A 22303-nucleotide genomic window follows, 5' to 3' on the forward strand; every position below is an offset into this window, starting at 1 on the left:
TTTATTTATTTGACATCAGTAAGGACAAATATTAGTCAAAATTTGTCAGAATCCTCATTTAAGAAACACTAGGACCTTTATGCTTTTGAAACTTTATATTGCTAAAGTTTTTAAAACCTGAACTTGTGAGCTTGACTAAAACAAAAGAATCTTAAGTATAAACTATAGGCAACTCACAATATGTGAGAAAATAGGTTACATATAGTACTAAATTTAGGAGCAAGATTATAAAGAACTACAGCAAAAGCTTCCAGTTTTCTCAGAGACTATCTGCCACTCTCTAGTGGCCAATTAATGAAACCACTAGAATATTCTTAAGTAAACTGTTCACGTTTTATAAAACTCTGCACCCAGAGTCTGCGTTTGATGTGTGGTTCACTCGCCAGTCATTTCTCACAGTATTGCTTTACAGCAAAAAGGGCCTTAGCTCAAATCTGCCAGAGTTTTCATGGTGTTATAGGAGACTGTCATTTGGCCTGTCAAACTTCAAACACATGCAGTGAAAAAGTGAAAAAAGTAAAGGATAAAAAAATAGCTATTAACTTTTGATGATGTTAAAAGTAAGACAACCCTTTAACATCTGAATGGAAATGTGTAGATTGGATTCATACTGAGGTTCTTTATTGACACAAATGTTGTGGACTGATGGCTGACTTGATCTTTATTTAAATCTCATCAACAGTTTGAAATAATACAATATGAGAAGCTAAATGTTCTTTTCAGCATCTCCAACTATTACCAAATGTCTCCATCAGGTGGCAGTGTTGAGCCAGAACACCTGACGTTTCTAAGCGCATAGCAATTGCTGTGTCCCATTTCAGGGTCTGCACGCTTGAAGTACGCATTTTAAGTGCGGTTACGTCACCGCCACGCGACGACGGCTGTCCCAATTCGAAGTGTACTTGAAATGCATACTCCAAATGCGCCGTCGATTTCCCCAAATATCAAGTGTGGTCCGGTGCACGCTTCGTGGTCCCATATATCCCACAATTCATAGCGCGGCGGTGGGTGTGGATAATTTTGCCGCAAAATACGGCAGAAGGGAGCGGCCGAAAAGTGAACTGTCAAAAGTAAGTACTGAATATGACGTCACTTATTCATGTGCGAATGTTTAATAATGAAGAACATTAAAACATTGCTGTTGGCCACATGTCGGCAAAGTTATGTGACACTAGTGATGTTTATACTTTCAGCATTAACTTGGTTTTAAAGCCTCTACTTCTAAATATACATATAGTCGACCTTAATCTTACAGAGAATCTGATGATTTTATGGATAATTAAAGTCAGTCATATATCCACAAACACAACAAGCTGAAAGTCAGTGATATATATGTATATATATATATATATATATATATATATATATATATATATATATATATATATATATATATATATATATATATATACACATATATATCATAATAATCTGACAATACTATAATATTGGCCATATTATATTTACATTACCATAGTGAGATGACTTTATTCTCATGAACAACATTAACTGTTTATTATTTACTAGCTAATCTTAAATGACTGTTCAGTACAGAAATGAAGCCCTTGAATCATGTTTTACAGTCCTGTGGTCTCAGCCTCAGATACTCAACTAATCAAAGTGATGTCATGACAAAAATGATTGACCAACAAAACAATTTTCTCCTTCATTTCTGTCAAACAAAGCTGTATGTAACGTGTCTCGCGGTTAGTATCATGGTTGCTAGGCAACCTGAACAGCGCGACGAAGCATATACCGTCCCATTTCACAAGCCTCTCACTTCCGCACTTCTCGTACTTATAGTACGCACCGTACGTAGTACGCGTAGTGCGCGTACTTCAAGCGTGCAGACCCTGAAATGGGACACAGCCTGAGACTCCATACAGAACAGTCTTGTTATTTGCAGACTATGTAGATGCACGGAGCTCCCACAGCCACTAGGGGGGCCCCACGCTGCAATCTCAGCCACAACATACAGCACCGTGCAAAAGTCTTGAGCCGCCTCTGCATTCTTTATATTTTTCTTGCAAGGAGCCAGACCTTTCAGAAAGTCTTGAGTAATAGTTCTCCAGGCTTTCTGAAGGTCTTTCAAAGTTTTTCTTTGGATAATGTCTGCTTTTTCACTCATTTTCAGTCCAACCAATTTACCTGACCATCAAATTGTTGTCCGTATATTCGTGGAGATCAGGATAGAGGTACAACAATGAGTGTCTGCATCATACAAACCCTCTTTCATCTTTAAAAAAAAAACAACCAAAAACAAACAAAAAAAACCCTCCCTGCATCTTCCATGTATGCGTGCACATTATTTGCTACACGTCTTTCTTTCTTACCTATCAAATTATAATGAAATTAGGGGTTAAACTTAAAAAAAGAAAACTAGTAACACCCAGACTCATTAATATTAATTTTATTTTGCAGTCTTTTAACGACATTAAACATTTTCACGTATTCAGCTGGGAATAGTGGAAATATTAATGTGAACATGGAGGCAAAATAGAATAGAAAACATATGTCTTTTTTTAAAGACATATCTTTTTATAAAGACATATGGAAAAAATGTACGTGCATAAAAATAAATAGAGGTGGGAATTTTATCTAATTTTATTTCTATTTCCACTTGAATAAAAAATATATATTTTTCTCTCCAAAACAAATGCAACTTCATTGAAAAAAAAAATTTTTTTTTCCAGATTTTGTGTGTACTCGTGTCTTAATTTGAAATGAATTTGAATACCAGTGAAGACATGCTGATATTTGAATATAGCTGAATTTGAATACCAGTGAAGACATGCTGATATTCCTGTATTTTAATTAAATATATTTTTGACCCTAAATCCATAAATCCACGCAAAACCGAGCGGAAGTTTGGCTTTCCTGACAGGAAGTTGTCAGCAGTGTTATTGTTGCTAGTGGGGACTGTTGTGTTGTGAAAATGGCGACATCTCGTCGCTCCTCTCAGCAGCAGCCAAACTCCCTCCTGTCCTCCCCGCCCCGTTGCTCCTCTCACCCCGTCACCCCGTCCAGCTCTCTGCTAGCATCCATCGATGATGCCAGCTCCCTTCCCCACGGAGCTGCGATGGAGAACACCGGTGACGGTGAGGTAACACCAGCCTCTCCCACCACAACCTCCCCTGCTTTGGCCCTCACTACCAGTAGCAGCAGCAGCAGCACCACCAGCAGCAGCACCACTAGCAGCAGTGCTAGCTCCCCGACCACCACCGAAGGTAGCGGGACCAGTCCCGGTTCTACGCCCGATTCGAGCAGCGGGAACCCGGGAAGCAGCGGTGCAAACGGTGCTTTCAGGGAGTTGTTTGAAGCCTGCAGAAATGGTGATGTTTCCAGGGTGAAGAAACTCGTGGATGCGGTGAATGTGAACGCCAAAGACATGGCTGGACGCAAATCGACACCCCTGCATTTTGCTGCAGGTAAAGACAAAAAGCTTATTTACAGGCTGTCTAGCTGTAAGGTGCGTTTAAGGTGTGGGAGTGACCAGGAAGAAACTAATATTAAAATCCACGAGTGAGAAGCAAGCACATGCTTTAGCAGTAGATTACTCATCAAGTTTTTAAGGAGCAAAGATCTGACATACCCTTCTAAAGAAGAAATAAAACACTCAGCTAATGTCCGAAACATTAAAATTAAATATCTAATATTTAATTTTAAATATTAGATAATATTAAATATCTAATATTAAATTTTTAGTCAAAACCACTTTTCAGCCTCATTAAACCATAATAACAGCTCATGATCCATTCATTTGCTGCGCTCCTTGAATTAACGATCAATTTAGTCTGTAAAATTGGATTGCATTCCAGTATAATGTAACCGTGTTCACCATAACTTACCGCGGAGTGCGTTTTGCTTAATGTAGAGCTGCCTCGACTGCTTGTACTTTAACAATTTCCTACAGAGAAAACAGAGAAACATCTTCCTGTGTTACTGTGTTGTTACACTACACTCAGTCACACCCAAAATGCCATTAATAATTGATTTCCAAAGGAGAAGCAAATATTACGTGCCAAATGTGTGGAGAGAGGACACAAATTAAATAATGAGAGCATTAAATAACATCGTGGTTGAGTAATGGTGCATTGTGTGTGTGTGTGGCATTTGTAGATAGAGGCATATGGTAATTTGCATTTTTAATATGTTAAATGTTTGCAAGCTGGCTTAAAAAGTGCACGTGACATTTAAATGGAAAACAGAAACAAATAATTGAGGAAACTAGAGTGATTTTATATCTAAAGACTCAGAAAGATGCATGTACATTATTTACATGTTCCAGTAAAACAGAAAATATAAGGTTTAAGTGGTTGAGCAGATGTAATATAATCCACTGGTTGTCCAGCTGTGTTGGACGTTTGAATCTTCAAACTTAAGAAAAACATGCACAGCTGTTTTACATCACAAGCCTTTCTAATCCTCAGTAGCCTGAGCGAAATTAACAGATTCTCTTGAGTTACAAAGTGAGTTTGAGACAAAACTGGCATGTAAATAAAAAAAAAAAAACATAATTAAATGACTTATTTATTGTAGTTGAACGTGAAAAATTGACGTGATTAAACAGTAAAACTAAGTCCAGACCTGCCAGACAAGGCTGTTGCAGTAACTTGTTTTTAGTGCTCTGGCTTCGTAGTTAATCTTCTGCTTTTATTTTCAGCACTTGTCTCCTTTTCTGCCTCTCTTTTAGGTTTTGGGCGGAAAGATGTGGTGGACCATCTGCTTCAGACGGGTGCTAATGTGCATGCACGAGATGACGGGGGTCTCATCCCGCTGCACAACGCCTGCTCATTTGGTCACTCTGAGGTGAGGCTTCATACCATGTTAATGTACTCATCAGAAGACTTCTGTCATGTTTGTATTCAGGAGGGTTTACCTTGTAGTGACGTAAGTAGATGCTTCCTAGATGAGTTTTAAACACCACACTCTCTTCTTCACCTCACAAGAGAAGTGAAGAAGAGAGGACTGCCAGGGTGGAGTGGGTGGAGAAGAGTGTCAGGGGTGATTTGTGACAGAACGGTGGCAGCAAGAGTGAAAGGGAAGGTTTACAAGATGGTGGTGAGTGCTGCTATGATGTGTGGTTTGTAGATTGTAGCACTGAGGTAAAGACAGAAGCAAAGATGAAGATGCTAAGATTTTACTGACCGAAATTGATCATACAGGATGCCAAGGCACTCTTTTGTACAACAAATTATGAAATGGATTTTAATTGAAAAATTATTGTACAAGTAGAACATCCATCTATCTTCTTCCGCTGGAGGCTATCCCAGCTGTCTTAGGTTAAGCGGCAGTGTACACCCTGGACGGGTCAGAGAGTCAAGTTCTGCTTGGTTCAGCAGTGCTCTCCCCTCGATGCTCTCCACAACCAGAAATCCACCTGGTTCTTCATCCATCTAGCCATGCCTGACATTCATTCAAGTTTTTAATCCAACTTTAACTGGATTTATATCGAGTCACACGCAAAGGTTTTTTTTATATATGTCGCCAAAGAAGAAGTTAAAATGAGCTCCTAATGAAGGTTCCAGCTATACAGATTACACTGAGCATATCTGGAAAATGACTCTCATTCCCCCTTTCTTATTCTGCTCATGAGTGAGCATGCAGATGTTTTGGATTATCTCTGACAGATGTGCTAATCCTTTTTGTCTTCCTGGCTTTTTACTACAGGGATCAATCCAGCATTCACGGTTTCAAATGTTAGAGAGCTTTTGGAGCTTTGTTGGAGAGCACAGAAAATTGGAGCAGTAATGCAAATGTATTATCACAGCAGCGGTTAACATTTTGATGACAGATACTTGGAAACTAAAATTGATCACTCACACACAGCTAAAACATTGAAAGTGGACAACTGCCTTGTTTTTAAATGAATTTATCTGCGTCTGGATTATGGCGGGGCGATATGGCCAAAAATATTTATCATGATATATTAGGGCTGGGCGATATGACCCAAAATTCATATCTCGATATATTTTACTTGGACGGCGATATAAGATATATATCTCGATATTTTTTTTTAAGCCATAAAGTAAGAACAAAAAGAGAGTTCTTAGTCAAAGCTGTGTCCCAGATGTCACACAGGCACTTTTATTAACATAGAGCATAGATGTATATAAAATTTACTCAAAAATAAATTATGAGCATTTATTAAATAATAATGCTCCATAAATAAAAGAAAACAATGTTGTTTTTGTGCATAACAAAAAGCTCACAATTGTGCAGTCAAAATGTAAACTAAAAGACGCAGAGCATAGTAACAAAGACAGATTTCACAGCTGCTCTGTTCCCAACTTCTACTGTGTGACTGACAGCATTGAGTTTGAAATCCTCTTCATAACCACGTCTCTTAACAGGTGCCATTTATGGTCCTTATACACAGTAGGGTAATATTACGTTGAAGCACAGTACGTATCACTCCGCGAGGCTCCTCGGTAGCCGTAATGCTCTGACAATCCATCAACCGGTGCTGCACCGTAGCTTACCAAAGTCGTACTAAAACATTTTTTGACAGATTGCTGAGCGCTGTGTACCACATAAAATCGCTTCGCGGCCATCAAGCACAACCAGAATTCATACATAAGGCGCGCTGTCAACTTTTGAGAAAATGAAAGGATTTTAGGCTGTGCAGCGCCTCTGGGCTGCATGGCGTTAGCGTGGTTAGCTCGTCAGCGTTGTTAGCTAGCTAACACGTTGACAGCGTCCAGCCCCACGCACGGGGCGATGCGCAGTAACTCGTTAACGGAGATTTGCCGTGTCCATCTTGTCGCTTCCTGCAGGTGAAGCGATGGGGGAGGAGGGGGAGTTGTGTTCAGTGAAGGAGGGGCGAGGCCGAGTAATGTTGCGTAAAGACAAAAGTGGACGAAAGAGAGGCAAACTTGCGGCTCCACAAGTATAGTTATAACGTAACATAGACTATATCGATATAAAGGATATTGTCACATCTTATATCTCGTATAAAAATATATCGATATTTTTTAAAAACTCGATATATCGCCCAGCTCTATGATATATATTTGAAAATTTGCAATAATAATATAACTGACGCGAGACAAAACTCCGCAACTTTATTAGTGCAAAAAACCCCCAAACAAAACAAACCCCATCAATGTATTTTCACTTAAACAAGAAGCTGTTTTTTTATGTGCATTAAAGCTAATTCCTCGCTGACAGTTTAACCAAAAGGCATTTCCAGTGGAAATTGGCCGACATATCCTCAGCATAACCATGTATAATATTCACAAAACTTAAAAAGAGGTCATACACACACAATGCGGTAATATTATGTTGAACCACAGTACGTATCACTGCGCGAGGCTCTGCCTACGATAGACATAATGCTCCGACAATCCATCAAGCGGTGCGGGTTCATAGCTTAGCAAAGTCGTACTAAAACATTTTTTGACAGATTTTTGAGCGCCGTGTACCACATAAAATCGGTTTGAGGTCAGCACAACCAGAATTCATACATAAGGCACACGGGATTATAAGGGGCACTGTCGATTTTTCAGAAAATCAAAGGATTGATTTTAAGTGTGCCGTATTTTCCGAAAAACAGGGTAATAACGACGGCCCGCTAGCATGCTCTACCAAAAATAGTGCTTTGTTGTGTATCTGACAGATAAAAGCCAAAACCAGTTCCACACCACTGAAGTTGCAGTATTTTTACAAATCAATTCTGGTTCATCTGTTTCATTCAACAATCCGCTTTCGCCCTTCTCATTCTCTGTCGCCGCCGTATGCGTATGAAAACAAAGGCACTGCGCATGCGCGTTTTACCCATATTCTATTGCGATATTTCATTTTCTTATCATTGCCCTACATTATACCGGTATTACCGTGAACGGTATGATATGGCCCAGCCCTAGTCTGGATCATGATGGCAGTCCAGACTTTCCTCTCTCAGCTGGGAAAGGGAGAGAGGGGATGCTGAGGTGTTCCCAAGTTGCCTCACGGGAATTGTCTCTTCACTGTGTCCTGCTTCTGTCCTGGGGTCTCCTCCCAGTTGGACATGGCCAAAACACCCCACCTAGGAGTTATCCCAGGTAGTATGCCTGAACAACCTTGACTAGTTGTTTTCAGTAATATATATAATAAACGTAATATTCTGGCTGTTTAAAAAAAATCAGAGAGAGAAAGGGTTAATGATAGCTGTGGCTAGATTGCAGATTAGCAACATGCAAACATGCTTACTTCTGCTAAAAAATGTGGATATGTAGAACTAGAATCTGAGAGATTACTTTAGGCCATTAGAGCTGCAGTCTTGGACCATCTATTTGTCTTCATTGTTCAGCATTCTGCTTTGCACTGCTTGTCAGTGCAAAGGTAAAGTGTTCTGTGGCCATTATGCTCGCAAAAGTGTGAACACATTCTCTCAATCTCTTTCAGTCCCACCTCTCTTGACACATCACATCCACCGTGCACTCCTCGATTTTTGTAACCTTGCGTGTTTTGCTGTTGCTGCAAAAGTGCTGTACAGCCAGTATGATTAGGTGTGGTTGTGCGATGTTGTCACCAATACAACATTAATTTTAAGAGTATGTTGTTAGATTTTTACATTTGTTTTGCAGGAAAAAAACAACTCAAACTTCAAAGCAAAGCAGTTTGTAGTTTGACTTTTTATTTTCAAACTGTTGCTCTGTCTGTGTTACACATGCAATGATTACATGTTATAAAGTAAAAAAAAAAAGAACGATCTGAACACCCATATGCCACAACCTTTTTATCGTAGGTGGTGTCCTTGCTGCTGTGTCAGGGGGCTGACCCAAACGCTCGAGACAACTGGAACTACACTCCGCTGCACGAAGCCGCCATCAAGGGCAAGCTAGACGTCTGCATAGGTGAGCACACAAAACACACATGGGAAAAATGCCAGGCCATGACCTGTACAAAGGGGTTTGCATTAATGACTCTCACTCAAAAAGTATGCATTGCACAGCAACCATCAGTACATGCAAAGATGTGTTTAGTGGCATTTGAAGGTCTCGGTATTGCTATTTTTCTTGTGTCTGTTGGCCCAGTGAGATTGAATTAACCGGTCGTGTGAACAGAAGCAAAACAGAAAACAGTCAGTGCTCGAACTGGTTGCCATAATAGTACTCTAGTTTGCTGCATTGCTCCTTTGGGTACAGTAAAAGCCAATGTTTATTTTTTTACAGTCATTTAAATACATTTTCTCATCTCCGTTGATAATGCTTTGAGAATTTTTTTTTCCTAAAAATTAACGTTTGAATTGAAGAGGTGTGTTTGTGCAGCAGCTCACAAGCTGGAGTTTGAGATGTATAATCATTATATAGACATTATATTAGAAACTTTAACGACCCCAGCCCATGCTCTATACTGCTATGCTTTTATTTCCCAGTTAGCTTAAAGCAGCAAATAATCTGTAAACTGTGTTACTGCCTATTTTTAGTCCCCCACCCACCCCACCCCACACAGGGGACAAAAGGAGCATTGATTTTTTTTCGTCTTACTTGTGAGTTCACATTCCTGTTGAGATGGTGCAAAGCGATACTAAAGTGTTTGATCCCTTCAGTCCACAACGACCTCTGTTTGGCCCTCTCTGTCATCACGACTTCTTGTCTGCCTGTCAGCAGCAGAAAGGAAAGTACCTTTCAAGACGGTCTATACTGGGCTGACTGATAACAGCGACTTGCTGGGCAAAAATAGAGTCTGAGTAGGCTGCACGATGGTTTTGAAGAAAACAACATTGCATTTATTTATTGATTCATTGATTTTTAGTTCCCTGCCCTTTTGTTGTGGGTAGGCAGAGTCTTAACTATGATGGAACTTGCAGGTTCCTAGCCTCACGGGTAGGGATGGGTACCAGTATCCGGTGCCATCTGACATAAACGGTAGTAACCAGACCGAAAAGCAGTGCACATTTTGGTGCTTTATTTCGGTGCTTTTTTATCCTGAGCTGTGATACACTTTAGATTATAGCCAATCATTTTACGTTTCCGAGGATAGTAGGCGGGCCCAGGTACGTACGTTCTTTTAGAGCAGAGCTACAGATTAAAAATGCCCATGCAGCTGTCTTCTTGTTTGATGGCAGATACTCCCTTCACCCTGGCCAAAAAGGCTAAAATGACCAAAGAAAAAGTGGAAAACAGCTAAACATGAGAGGTTTTTGGACAAAGTTTGTTTTTTCCCATTGATTAAGCACTGCTTCCAGCCAAGAGTGATACCATAAATCCCCTATAGCTGCAGAAAAGGCTAATATTGTTATCTTTTTACAAAAAAACAGCTGAACATGAGAGGTTTTTGGACCAATTTTGTGTTCTTCATTCTTTAAGCACTGGTTCGTGCACCGTTTAAGCACCGGCACCATTTCAAAAGTACCGGTTTGGCACCGGTATCGGATAAAACCTAAACGATACCCATCCCTACTCACAGGTGCTCGTAATCATTTATTATGGATACTCTCGCAGCATATCTGCACCGGGAGATTTGTGTGATTTAACCAGCTGTGTGTAGAGATTACATGTAACTAAGTGTCGCAGACAGTCTTAAACAAAAATAAAAAAGCCAACTTGTATCCTGGGGTAACGTTTGTCTCACACGCGTCTCAGATGAAATTGAGTTGCAGCCATTCCATGAGACAGGTGAGCGATGGATTCCAAAAAGGCTTTCTGGGTGGATTTACAAATGAAGATTCAATTCCACAGAAAAATAGACGAGCTATGTTACTGATCCCCGAGGAAAATCAGAGGTAAACACGATTGGCCACAAACATGAAAACAATCTGAGCTGTAATCTTTATGATGTTTGTGGAAAGGTATTGCTCAGGATGAGGACAAAGAACAAATGACTGCATGAACACTCAGTGACACCTCGCCTGGAGTGCTGAGAGCAACAAGGAGGAAAAGTTGTGCCAGTCTTTTTTCTTTTTTTCATAGTTTCTGCAGGATGCCAGGGCTCTGAAAGACTGCATAGCAGCAATGGGCTTTGTGGTGCTGTGATGATCCCTGAGAACCAACTTCACTCTGCTCTCAGAGGTTTTATCGATTTATCAATAATTATGAATGAGACTGAAATTGAGGTAAAAAGGGTTAAATCTGCTGTTGACTTTCTCTTCACTCAGTCATGTTTAGTGTTGGTTTTCAGTGTGAGCAGTGCTTGACTTTAAAACTTTCTGAAAAACTTTAGAAATGAGATGAATTCAGAAACCTCAAGCTGAATCATACCAGGAAATACAGACTTCACATTTCCAGGTTCAGTTTGGCATCCTGCAGTCGGACTTTTAATGAACTTATGAACGACACACTTTGTGTTTTATTGTTTAATTATATTGACATGACATTTTAAGCACAGCATCAGTTGCAAGTGAAATTCTCTGTGAAAGCTCTTTATAGCAGCTGGCTTTGTTTTACAATGGCTCATTTAAGGTCTTTACAGAGCCGAACTGATATATTGGCTAATATTTGCTATTTGTTGATGAATTGATATGTGCATTTATAACAGCCAAAAGATTCTTTGTCGGTGTTGCATCTTTGTAACAGCTGGTTTAGGGTTTCTGTAACAGCCAGTTTTGAGGGTCCACAGCACCCGGTTTAGGGTTCCCCAACATCCGTTTCGCTTTAGGGTCTGTACAACAGTTTGTTTAGACTGTGTTAGCTGTGTGACCCTCTCTTTTTCAGTGACTGTCTTATAACCTTGACCTCCTCCCACATTGCTTTCTAGAGATGTGTTTAAGTGCCCGTCTTTACTACACAATTTTTTGTTTGTCCCCGTACTGTACTTAATCAAATTTGACGTTGTTTGCATTCGATCAAATATCGCAGTGAGAGTAGCTGTAGTACAGGGGTCAGCAACCTTTAAGACCCAAAGAGCCATTTGGACCCGGTTTCCACGCAAAAACCGGAGCATTGATTTGGGAGCCGCAAATACTTTTTGACATCTAAAATGAAGATAACCCTGTATACAGTGGGGCAAAAAAGTATTTAGTCAGCCACCGATTGTGCAAGTTCCCCCACTTAAAATGATGACAGAGGTCAGTAATTTGCACCAGAGGTACACTTCAACTGTGAGAGACAGAATGTGAAAAAAAAATCCATGAATTCACATGATAGGATTTGTAAAGAATTTATTCGTAAATCAGGGTGGAAAATAAGTATTTGGTCACCTCAAACAAGGAAAATCCCTGGCTCTCACAGACCTGTAACGTCTTCTGTAAGAAGCTTTTCTGTCCCCCACTCGTTACCTGTATGAATGGCACCTGTTTGACCTCATCATCTGTATAAAAGACACCTGTCCACAGCCTCAACCAGTCAGACTCCAAACTCCGCCATGGCCAAGACCAAAGAGCTTTCGAAGGACACCAGGAAAAGAATTGTAGACCTGCACCAGACTGGGAAGAGTGAATCTACAATAGGCAAGCAGCTTGGTGTGAAAAAATCAACTGTGGGAGCAATCATCAGAAAATGGAAGACATACAAGACCACTGATAATCTCCCTCGATCTGGGGCTCCACGCAAGATCTCATCCCGTGGGGTCAAAATGATCATGAGAACGGTGAGCAAAGATCCCAGAACCACACGGGGGGACCTGGTGAATGACCTGCAGAGAGCTGGGACCAAAGTAACAAAGGTCACCATCAGTAACACACTACAACGGCAGGGAATCAAATCCCGCAGTGCCAGACGTGTTCCGCTGCTGAAGCCAGTGCATGTCCAGGCCCGTCTGAAGTTTGCCAGAGAGCACATGGATGATACAGCAGAGGATTGGGAGAATGTCATGTGGTCAGATGAAACCAAAGTAGAACTTTTTGGTATAAACTCAACTCGTCGTGTTTGGAGGAAGAAGAATACTGAGTAGCATCCCAAGAACACCATACCTACTGTGAAGCATGGGGGTGGAAACATCATGCTATGGGGCTGTTTTTCTGCCAAGGGGACAGGACGACTGATCCGTGTTAAGGACAGAATGAATGGGGCCAAGTATCGTGAGATTTTGAGCCAAAACCTCCTTCCATCAGTGAGAACTTTGAAGATGAAACGAGGCTGGGTCTTCCAACATGACAATGATCCAAAACACACCGCCCGGGCAACAAAGGAGTGGCTCCGTAAGAAGCATTTGAAAGTCCTGGAGTGGCCTAGCCAGTCTCCAGACCTCAACCCCATAGAAAATCTGTGGCGGGAGTTGAAAGTCCGTGTTGCTCGGCGACAGCCCCAAAACATCACTGCTTTTGAGAAGATCTGCATGGAGGAATGGGCCAAAATACCAGCTACTGTGTGTGCAAACCTGGTAAAGACCTATAGTAAACGTTTGACCTCTGTTATTGCCAACAAAGGTTATGTTACAAAGTATTGAGTTGTATTTTTGTTATTGACCAAATACTTATTTTCCACCCTGATTTACGAATAAATTCTTTACAAATCCTACCATGTGAATTCATGGATTTTTTTTTTCACATTCTGTCTCTCACAGTTGAAGTGTACCTCTGGTGCAAATTACTGACCTCTGTCATCATTTTAAGTGGGGGAACTTGCACAATCGGTGGCTGACTAAATACTTTTTTGCCCCACTGTATGTTGTTTGCTGCCAGTTCAGAAGGCAAATATTTCCAGGTCACATAATCAAGTGGTGAGGTAATTTAAAAATCTGGCTGCCATCCTCAAAAGCATTTCTTTCTCTTGCCTTTGGCACAAAGGAAAAATGCAATCCACATTTCCACTCACCATTGTTCTCCTGGATGTGTGTGTCCCTGACTGCACAATTTGCAAAGCTGAATAGATTTTCTGCAAGATTTCATCGTAAGAATTCAAATTAAAACACAGACGATCTGGTGTCTGTTAATTTTAAATATATTTTTAAACAGTGCTTTCATAGATCCACCTGCAAAGGTAATTTAGATTTAATTTTGTTATCAAAGCGACATAACCTTTGCTTCAAGCGCTTTTTACTCCATATCTTTGAATAAAAACAATTATGCTCATTTCTAGCTTCACATTCTTGTTCCAAGACTCTAATCAAGTATGTTTTGTACAAGTCACAATTTTGAAATGACCTCTGTGTTCTGTACTTATCTATTTTTTTTCTTCTCCCGATTCCTTTAATTGATTAGCCCCTCAAAGGTCTTCTTTCCCAAAAGTTCTCATTCGCTCCCCCTTGCCTGGCTTCCATAAATAGAACCCAGGGCTTTTATACTTTGGCACTGCATGAGATTACCATATGAGGAAATATGTCCTGATCTGATGTCAGTTTTGGCACAGGACTTGAAAATATATTGTAAATCAAGAGAGATGCCTGAAGCTTGAGCTTTTAATTTACAGGGATTAGTTTTACATAAGCTTACCAAATGATTATGCACAGAGGTTCCTTTTTGAACTGTTACAAGTCAAGACCAGAGCATGTTTTTGGATAAACGCACCAGCCCACCGCATGCAGTAAAACTGCATCTATATTGTCAGATGTGGACCAGAAAAGGTACAGAGAAGATTTGGTTTGCAGCCCAAACTGCAAAGTTACAACCAAACCGAGGCATGTAAACAAAAATCACATGGTCTAGCTTTCTTGCTTGTTGGACAGCGTTTTAGTAGCCTGTCATCCAGCCAGGCTAAAGATTTAGCAGCTCTGATTTGACTGTAAATTCAGCTCAGCGTGATGGACGCTGTAAGTAAGAAGTAAGAAATTAATCTCTCATTACTCGACTTGCATATTTTCAGGTTCAAGATTAAGAGAAAATCACATTGACATGAGGATATTTCAGATCCTGAGGCAGCCATGCTGAAGACAATGGCTTCCAGTGATTCCAATGACAGTTCCGTATGTGGATTATTTTTATTCTTTCCACTGCTTCTTTGTTCGCGAGGGGACGCCACGGCGGATGGAGCCGCATGTTTGATTTGGCACAGGTTTTTCTTACGCCTCATGCCCTTCCTGACGGAAATCTCCCAGGGATTTGTGTCTCTTCCCGGTCTCGAAATGGGACTTGTTCATGTGTTAGCTGAATGTGTTAACCACAACGCCATGAGTATAAACCACTACAGGGCCATCCCTCTCCGGGTGCTGCATTAATGAACCACAATGATCTATTTGATAAAAATAATGTGATTGTATCCATGCATGCATGGAATTGTGAGGATCCTTATCCATGCATTTTATTTTATGGAATCCATGGAGCCTGATGGGTGGAGACAGCTTTTCCGGTTAAAATGTCTCTTAACCATCCAGCTAAGGCTGATGTTGATTTATTTTTCTATTATTTGAAGGTAATAGAAAATCATTTACTTTAGGAAATGTCAAAAAAGTGCAGTCACAATTCCACTGAAGTGGCATCTTTAAAGAGACTGTTTTTTACTTTTATCCATTTGAACAATTCTTGTTTTTGAGAAAATAATTGGTATTTTTTTCTAGATAAATGACTTAGAAATTGCAGTTTATTATTATTTTTTCTCCTCCCTCTTAATTAATATTTTCAGAACCACAGTCATCACGTAATTTGGTGCTCCATGCATTTATTCAGATCATATTGTTCAACTTCCCAGTTATCACTGTGTGGCCTGCCGTGACGGAGCAGAAGAAAGACCTCCTTATCTTTACTGTATGATGTGCATTTTGAGCAGATAAAAGCGAAAAATTTTCTTAAAGAAAGTCTTTCACTGCGAAGCCTTTCCAAGAGACCTCTGTGCAACAAAAGGCTGCTGGATTATAGTAAAACTCTGAATCATTAGATTAACTAATATTGACACCAAAATCATTAAACAGGACTGCTTCTTGGCTTTGGGTTAATCATGCATCGTATTTCGTGTTCGTCATCCGACTCCTTGGACCCAAAGGTTTTCAAACAGCTGAATTGCTTTGACCTTTCCGTTTTTGACTCAAGCTGTTTTGAACCTACAAACAGCTTTGCAGGGGGCGAGACCTTTACGGAGGGATGAAGGTGCCACACTTGAAGGGAAAGGAGTACACTGGATTTATAGCACAAAATGACAAGAGAGTGATTGCAAAATGGCATTACCCTATTATCGTCTTGGAAGTTAAATAGCACGTGTTTTAAGTAGAACCTCCCACTTGCATTACTTACATTTACACATCTAAAACCACTTTAGTTGAGACGGGCTGAGAAGGAGATATCTCTGTGCTCATTTTTTGTAAAAGTTGTTTGCTGAATGGTCACAGGTATCGGAGGCATTCGTAAGATAACTGTTGCAAATGTAACATTGTCCTGACAAGTAATCTAGCATTTAAAAAAGGATTTGGGTCGTTCAGAGTGGGCTTTTGCAGTTATTACAGCACAACTATGTCCTCTGGAGACTGAACTCAAAATTAGATGCTGACAGTTGTGAATGAATTACAAGCAGCACAGACCGTATTGCAAGATGCATGAGCATTTCAGGCTGTGAATGTGAGATTGCGTTGCTGTATGGTTGTGCATCAGACTGTCGTTTCTCTCTCCGGCAGAGTATGGGCACATCTTTATACTCTCACTGTTGGATTGGGATTGGCGCAGAGTTAAATCATGTTTTTGTTGAGGGGTGAGTGGGTGAATAAGGTCTGCGTCAGTGCCGGGGCAGAAAGAGAGAGAGAGCACGTGCATGTATGTACCAAGATGCCTGCTTCTCTCTTCTTCTGTGTCGGCTGTAAGCTGGGTGGTTTCAAGTGTACACAAGTGTACAAAGGGCATGTGCGCTGGGAACTGCTCAACACTCACAATAGTGGGAAGTGTGGTGGAAAGGAAGTCAGTAAGAGTATTGACATTAGCACCCTCAAAAGGGCTCATTTAAAAAGCGCAAGCAGAATTTGTTATTCAGCTCATACCTGTTCGGTAGTCTCATGCCTCTAGCCTCACCTTGCTTTGTTCCTTTCCTTTCCTTTCCCCACATTTCCAGCTCTCTTGTTTTGTTTTGCTCTTCCTCCCCTGTTTTCGTCCTCTACCTCTCCCATCCACTCCGACGCTAAGCCCCCCCCCCCCATCCACCCCCCATCCACCCCCCATCCCATGGTTCCCTCTCCTCGTCTCTCATGTCCCCTCCTCTCTTCGCCTCTCCTCTCTCATCTTGTTCTCCGCTGCATCGCTCAGTCAGTTGGAGAGGCAAGAGTCTCTCCACTCGCACTGCCTGCCCGCCTTGTCGCTGTTGCTGCTGCTGCCTCGATTAGCCGTAGCCTCTCTTCCCTTTCATTTCATTTTTTAAACTTATATTCTCAGCTTAATCACAGCCTTCCCTTTCTCATTCGTGGAAGTGTGATGTGTTTTGCGGCCGGTCACGTAGCTGTTAAGTCCGCTGTTTCTCTCTGGCGGTGTGTTGTAGTGTAGCTTTTGCTTGCTTTTGTTGTGGCATGTCTGTTTACATCAGCAGCATGGGTCGCAGGGCAGGGGCAGCCAGGGGCAGCCGAGGGAGCAGCACTAGCAACAGAGGAGGAGCAGCTGGAGAAGGAGGAGAGAAATGTGAAACGGGACTGGCAGGAGGACTGCCAGGAGACACAACCGCGGGAGGTGGAACGGGAGGGATAGCTGAGGATATAGTGGTAGAGAAAGGAGGTGGTCCAGGACGAGCAGTGTATGGAGAAGGATGTGGTTCAACAGTAGCAGTGGGAGGAGCAGGAGGTGGACTGGGAGGAAGTGTGTGTCGGGGAGTTTGTATGTCAGTCCAGGAGCTTAGCTACTGTCTCTGTCTGCCCTGTTGTTGTACAGTGTTACTGCAGCATGGAGCCGACCCCAACATCCGCAACACGGACGGCAAGTCCGCCCTGGACCTGGCTGAACCCTCCGCCAAGGCCGTGCTCACAGGTCAGTTTCCTGTCTGTCCTTAAAACGCTGCGTACACTGAGAACAGCAAATATGTGTTTCTTTCTGTCACGGTGTGTGTTTCTTAGTTTCTTGTGTGCCTTCCCAGCGCTCTTCTACTCCTGTCTTCACGCTAAGTGTGCCCACAACTTTCATTTCCTCTCTCTCCCAAGGTTTCAGGCAGCATCACCTTTTTTCTGCCTTATCTGTCACATTCTCATTTTACAAGGCTGCGCTGCTCTTGTGTTCAGTGTGGACTGCACACCCATTGGTTACTACATCCCATTTTCTTTGTTTTGCTTCTCTCCAAGGCTGGAGTTTGTGGTTAGTGAGGTCGTGTCTCTGCTTTCTTTTTTGTTCTCTCTTTTTTATTTTCTCCGTTGAGTCTTTTTGGCTGAAGCTGCACTCATCGATCAGTCACTCAATAAACCACTGTTGAATTGTGTTGAATTTTTTTTTGCTCGCTTGCCTTTCTCTCTGTAGTCCTTTATTTTTCCTTCTTTCCTTGCCTTTATTCACAGCATTATATCATGAACAGCAGCAAATTGATAAGAACTTTGCACTGCAGGTCCACATGTATTAGCCGCTGCAACACCCTAATGTGTGCGAGGATAAGCATTGATCATCATTTCCTACATGGCTTGATGTGAGATTTAGATTTTTAGACTGAAATCACAAGAAACTAATAGCTAACATTCAAATCGTTTTGACTTTTCCCTTTTTTATGTATTAAATCATTTCCTTACAGTAAGGCAGTAGAAACAGGTTTTGACGTCCTCCAAGCAAAAGAAGGGGGGGGGGGGGGAGCTTGCAGTGCATTAGTGACCAAAAAAACTTATTATTGGTTCTTTCATTGTTAATAGCTCATAAAAGCAGCAGGACTCATTACACCTATTCAGTGATAGAGGAACCACTGGGACATAGTTAGAGCTTTTTAATGAGGAGCTTATGAAAATATATTTTTTTAATAAATAGTTAAAACCCCCTTTTTTATTATTTTATCTCACTTTTTTTTTTTTCATCTTTCCTTTCATTATCATCACTTCTTGGCATTGCATATGTGTTATTTTGACGATCAGAGAGCGCTTGTTTCACAGCGATCACTCAGATCGCAAAGTTTGAAAGACTGTGGGTTCGTATGGATCCGAATGTTTTGGTTTGCTGTAGTCTTAAGTAAGTAGACTTTTATATTCTCTTACTTTCGCTCTCTCTGGGTATTGATGTTGACTCTAAATCAGCACCCGCTTCTGTGTTTACACTGAATTTCATCACCGTGCTGGTCCTCGCTGGTAAATGAGATGAACCTGGAGATACTACAGCGAGGAGCAGTGCAGTGTCAAAACAAGGCGCTCCACAGTATATTTGATAGAAAATGTTTACCGAACATTGCAGACTTAATTAAGTGTGCTTATACTTTATGTAATGACTCGAGGAGGCTAATAATGTAAACAACAAACCGACTGAGACCTGCTTACAAATTGGGAGTATAGTAGTGCAGCTTACACTGCGCACTCGCACAGAAGCTCACAGGAAAAGGTTTTGGGGTTTTTTTTTTTTGTTTTTTTTAAATGTTCTTCTCTGTGAACTCCTTTAATTAGAATAACAAGGCTGTGAGTTGCTTAGAACAAGGGATGTCAAGCAAAGATCTTGCATGTGGTATTTACAAGCAACATGAACATCGTTATTGTGTGTTTATACATGCTGATTTGGCCCGTTTGCCAGCACAATCAGCAGTTGCAGCAGTGGCTGTGACACGGGGCTCATGAAGGTAATTAAGGCATTTAAGCTACTTCTGCCCAAAGTCATAACTCGGTCAAGTCTGAACACATTTTTACTTTATTTTATTTTTTTAGGCTCAAGTGTGATTTACGCTTCCATGTGATAACTGGAAGAACTGCAAACAGAAACTGCTCAAAGTTAATTTGCCATATTGCACGATGCTTGCGTTTAATCGCAACACCTGGAGCTGACAAAAAACTCAATGGAGAGCCACCTGAAATAGACGCAGAACAGTAATACCCATGATTTATTTTTAACTTACTTTCTCATTTTAACGTCACATAACTCTGTTCAATTTACAATCCAGTCGCCAAAGAAGTTGGTATGGTGAAGAAAATGTAAATCACAATAGAATGCAATGGTTTGCAAGTAATAGAAATTCTATATTTGTTTTAAATAAGAGTTCAAAGGCATTTTTTTTAATGAAACTGACATTCATATTTTAATTTTGATGCCAGCTATGCTTATCAAGAGTTGGGACAGGGGGGTGTTTTCCACTGTGTTGCATCATCCCTTCTTTAAGCAACTGTAAGGATTTTGGAACTGACAAGACTAATTACTGCAGTTTTAGAAGCAGACGTTTTTCACATAGATGTTTGTAATGGGAATTTAGCTGCATAACAGTCTAGACTCTCCCAGGTCATATCTTTAACATTTCATGACAGCCAAGTATTTACAATGGATAAGAGGTCTGGACTGTACGTCGGCCTTTTTAATACAGAGCTATGCTTTATAATATGCACAGAATTTGCTTTGGCACTGTCTTGCTGAAGAAAGGTCCTCACTAAAAAGATGTCTGGATGTAAGAAAACTGGTGTGCATTCTCTGACCACCTTGCACCCTTCTGCCTCCAGAACTGTGTGATTTCTTCATGGTGTAGATTCTGCAAAATGTTGGAAACATTCCCTTAAGAGGTTTTGATCCGTATTGATATGATGACTGTCACACAGCCATCATGTCTTTCCAATTCCTGAAGGTGCTCTAGTGGATTGATATCTGGTGACTGCGGCAGTCATTTGACTCGGTGAACTTATAATCATGTTTTAGGAAATGAGTTTGAGATGATTTAAGCTTTGTGGCATGATGCGTTATCTGGCTGGAAGCAGCCGTCAGGACATGGGTACACTTCACAGCAATACTCAATTAGGCTGTGGCATATTGAATAATGATTAGTTGGTACTAAGGGGCCTTAAGTGTGCCAAGAAACTACCACAGCATTGCACCAACACCAGCATACTAAACCTCCAGGCAGGAAGGATCCATGCTGTTGTTTATAGCAAATTCTGACCCTATCATCCAAAAGGGGCAGCCGAAACTAAGCCTCAAGAGACCATGCAACTTTTCTTTTTCCAATCTTTTGTGAGCTTAAAGCTGAAAGCAGTCTGGCCATTCAGCTCTGGTATCAAAAAGACATTTTCACCTAGACAAATGCCACCCATTAGATATTTTTTCTTTTTTGGACCATTCTCTGTAAACCATGGGGATGGTTGTGTGGGAAAATCCCAGTAGATCAGTAGACTCGGAGAAATACTCAACCAGCCAATGTGGCACCAGCAACCATGTCGTGTTCTGCTCCAGTCGGATGCTTGTTTGAAACTGAAGCAGGTCGTCTTGACCATGTCTACATGGCTAAATACATGAAGTTCCTGCCATGATTGTCTGATTAGATATTTGATATTTTTCAGGAGAGGCAGATGTGTGTTGTGACATTTCTGTGAAAAAGTCAATAGTAAAGTATTTACAAGGACAGCTAAACCTGTCAGTTTCTAAATGTGTCATTTTTAAAAATAATCTGCTGACGCATTCAGGCGAAAAAATATAGCTACCGGTGAAAATAGTTGATCACCGGCAGTCTGAGTCTCCACGCCACTGCGAGTTCCCTTCATCCTGCGGTGGTTTTGTTTGTAGCTCGGCTCAAACAAATCACCACATCTTGTTTGTACCGTGAATTATGTTTTTAATAGTAGACACTAATTACCCACGCTATCATCCCGTTACATTGTCTCTGCACGTCACGCCATTCTGGAAGGATTGCGCTGTTGTAATTACTGTAGGAAGTGATGCGTTTAATGGGATGCACTGACTGACAGTTTTAGTATTGAATATATGGTCTGGGTTTGGTAAAGGCTGCAGGAAAAAAAAACGAGCTAGGGGAGTAATTGTGAATGGATGTACTTGTGTTTTTTATTTGTAGCCTGTGCCGTGCTCTACGTGACGGTATGGACCTTTTCCCCTCGTCCTATGTATTGTGTGTCTTAGATTTAAAGGTTCTGCTCTATTCCACTTCTCTGCCGCAGGCCAGCACAGCTTTCAGTCTGCAGTGATGGAAGTTTATATTGACCCATAAATTAGCTATACTGCTCTGCCACATCCAATAGGGTGCTCTTAGGAAAGTCTGTCCCCTGTTAGCTGGGGATGTGAAATGGAAAGGCAAAACAATTCTGTTGATATATTTATTTTAATGTGGGTTCAAACCCCTCACACTGTGTTGTAATTTTAAAAAGCAACTCTGTCAGATGACATCTGCAAATTAGTTTTTGGGTTTTTTTTGTTTATTTTTGTGAAGTTCATCACGCAGTTTGGTTTCCTGTTCAGGATGAACATCACAACAAGACAGACCCGTCTGCCAGCTTTTTGTTCTGTTAATTTACTCAGGCGCTCCCCAGATGCTCTTTTTACACACACACAGCCAGGGAAATCTGCAGATAGCTGTTTCAGTCTGTTGCAAGCATCAGACACAACTACTCACGTCACACCAGGGGGTAGACTCACATGGACAGCTTCACTTCCTACGTTTTT

At 41.1% G+C, this 22303-nt stretch overlaps 1 protein-coding gene across 2 annotated transcripts in view; it reads left to right on the forward strand.

Moving 5' to 3' along the window:
- Window positions 1–2887: 2887 nt before the first annotated feature.
- Window positions 2888–22303, forward strand: part of LOC146514500 (poly [ADP-ribose] polymerase tankyrase-1) — a 104812-nt gene continuing 85396 nt past the window's right edge. The window contains exons 1-4 of one of the 2 annotated variants that reach the window (XM_085165646.1): window positions 2888–3428; window positions 4694–4809; window positions 8729–8837; window positions 17633–17728. In XM_085165646.1, the coding sequence (XP_085021772.1) occupies window positions 2936–3428; window positions 4694–4809; window positions 8729–8837; window positions 17633–17728 (814 nt within the window). In that variant the 5' untranslated portion in view covers window positions 2888–2935. The remainder of the gene's footprint in view (window positions 3429–4693; window positions 4810–8728; window positions 8838–17632; window positions 17729–22303) is intronic. The other variant, XM_085165647.1, reaches the window with a different exon arrangement.

The sequence above is a fragment of the Neolamprologus multifasciatus genome, chromosome 7 (assembly GCF_963576455.1).
Source record: "Neolamprologus multifasciatus chromosome 7, fNeoMul1.2, whole genome shotgun sequence".
Lineage (NCBI taxonomy): Eukaryota > Metazoa > Chordata > Actinopteri > Cichliformes > Cichlidae > Neolamprologus > Neolamprologus multifasciatus.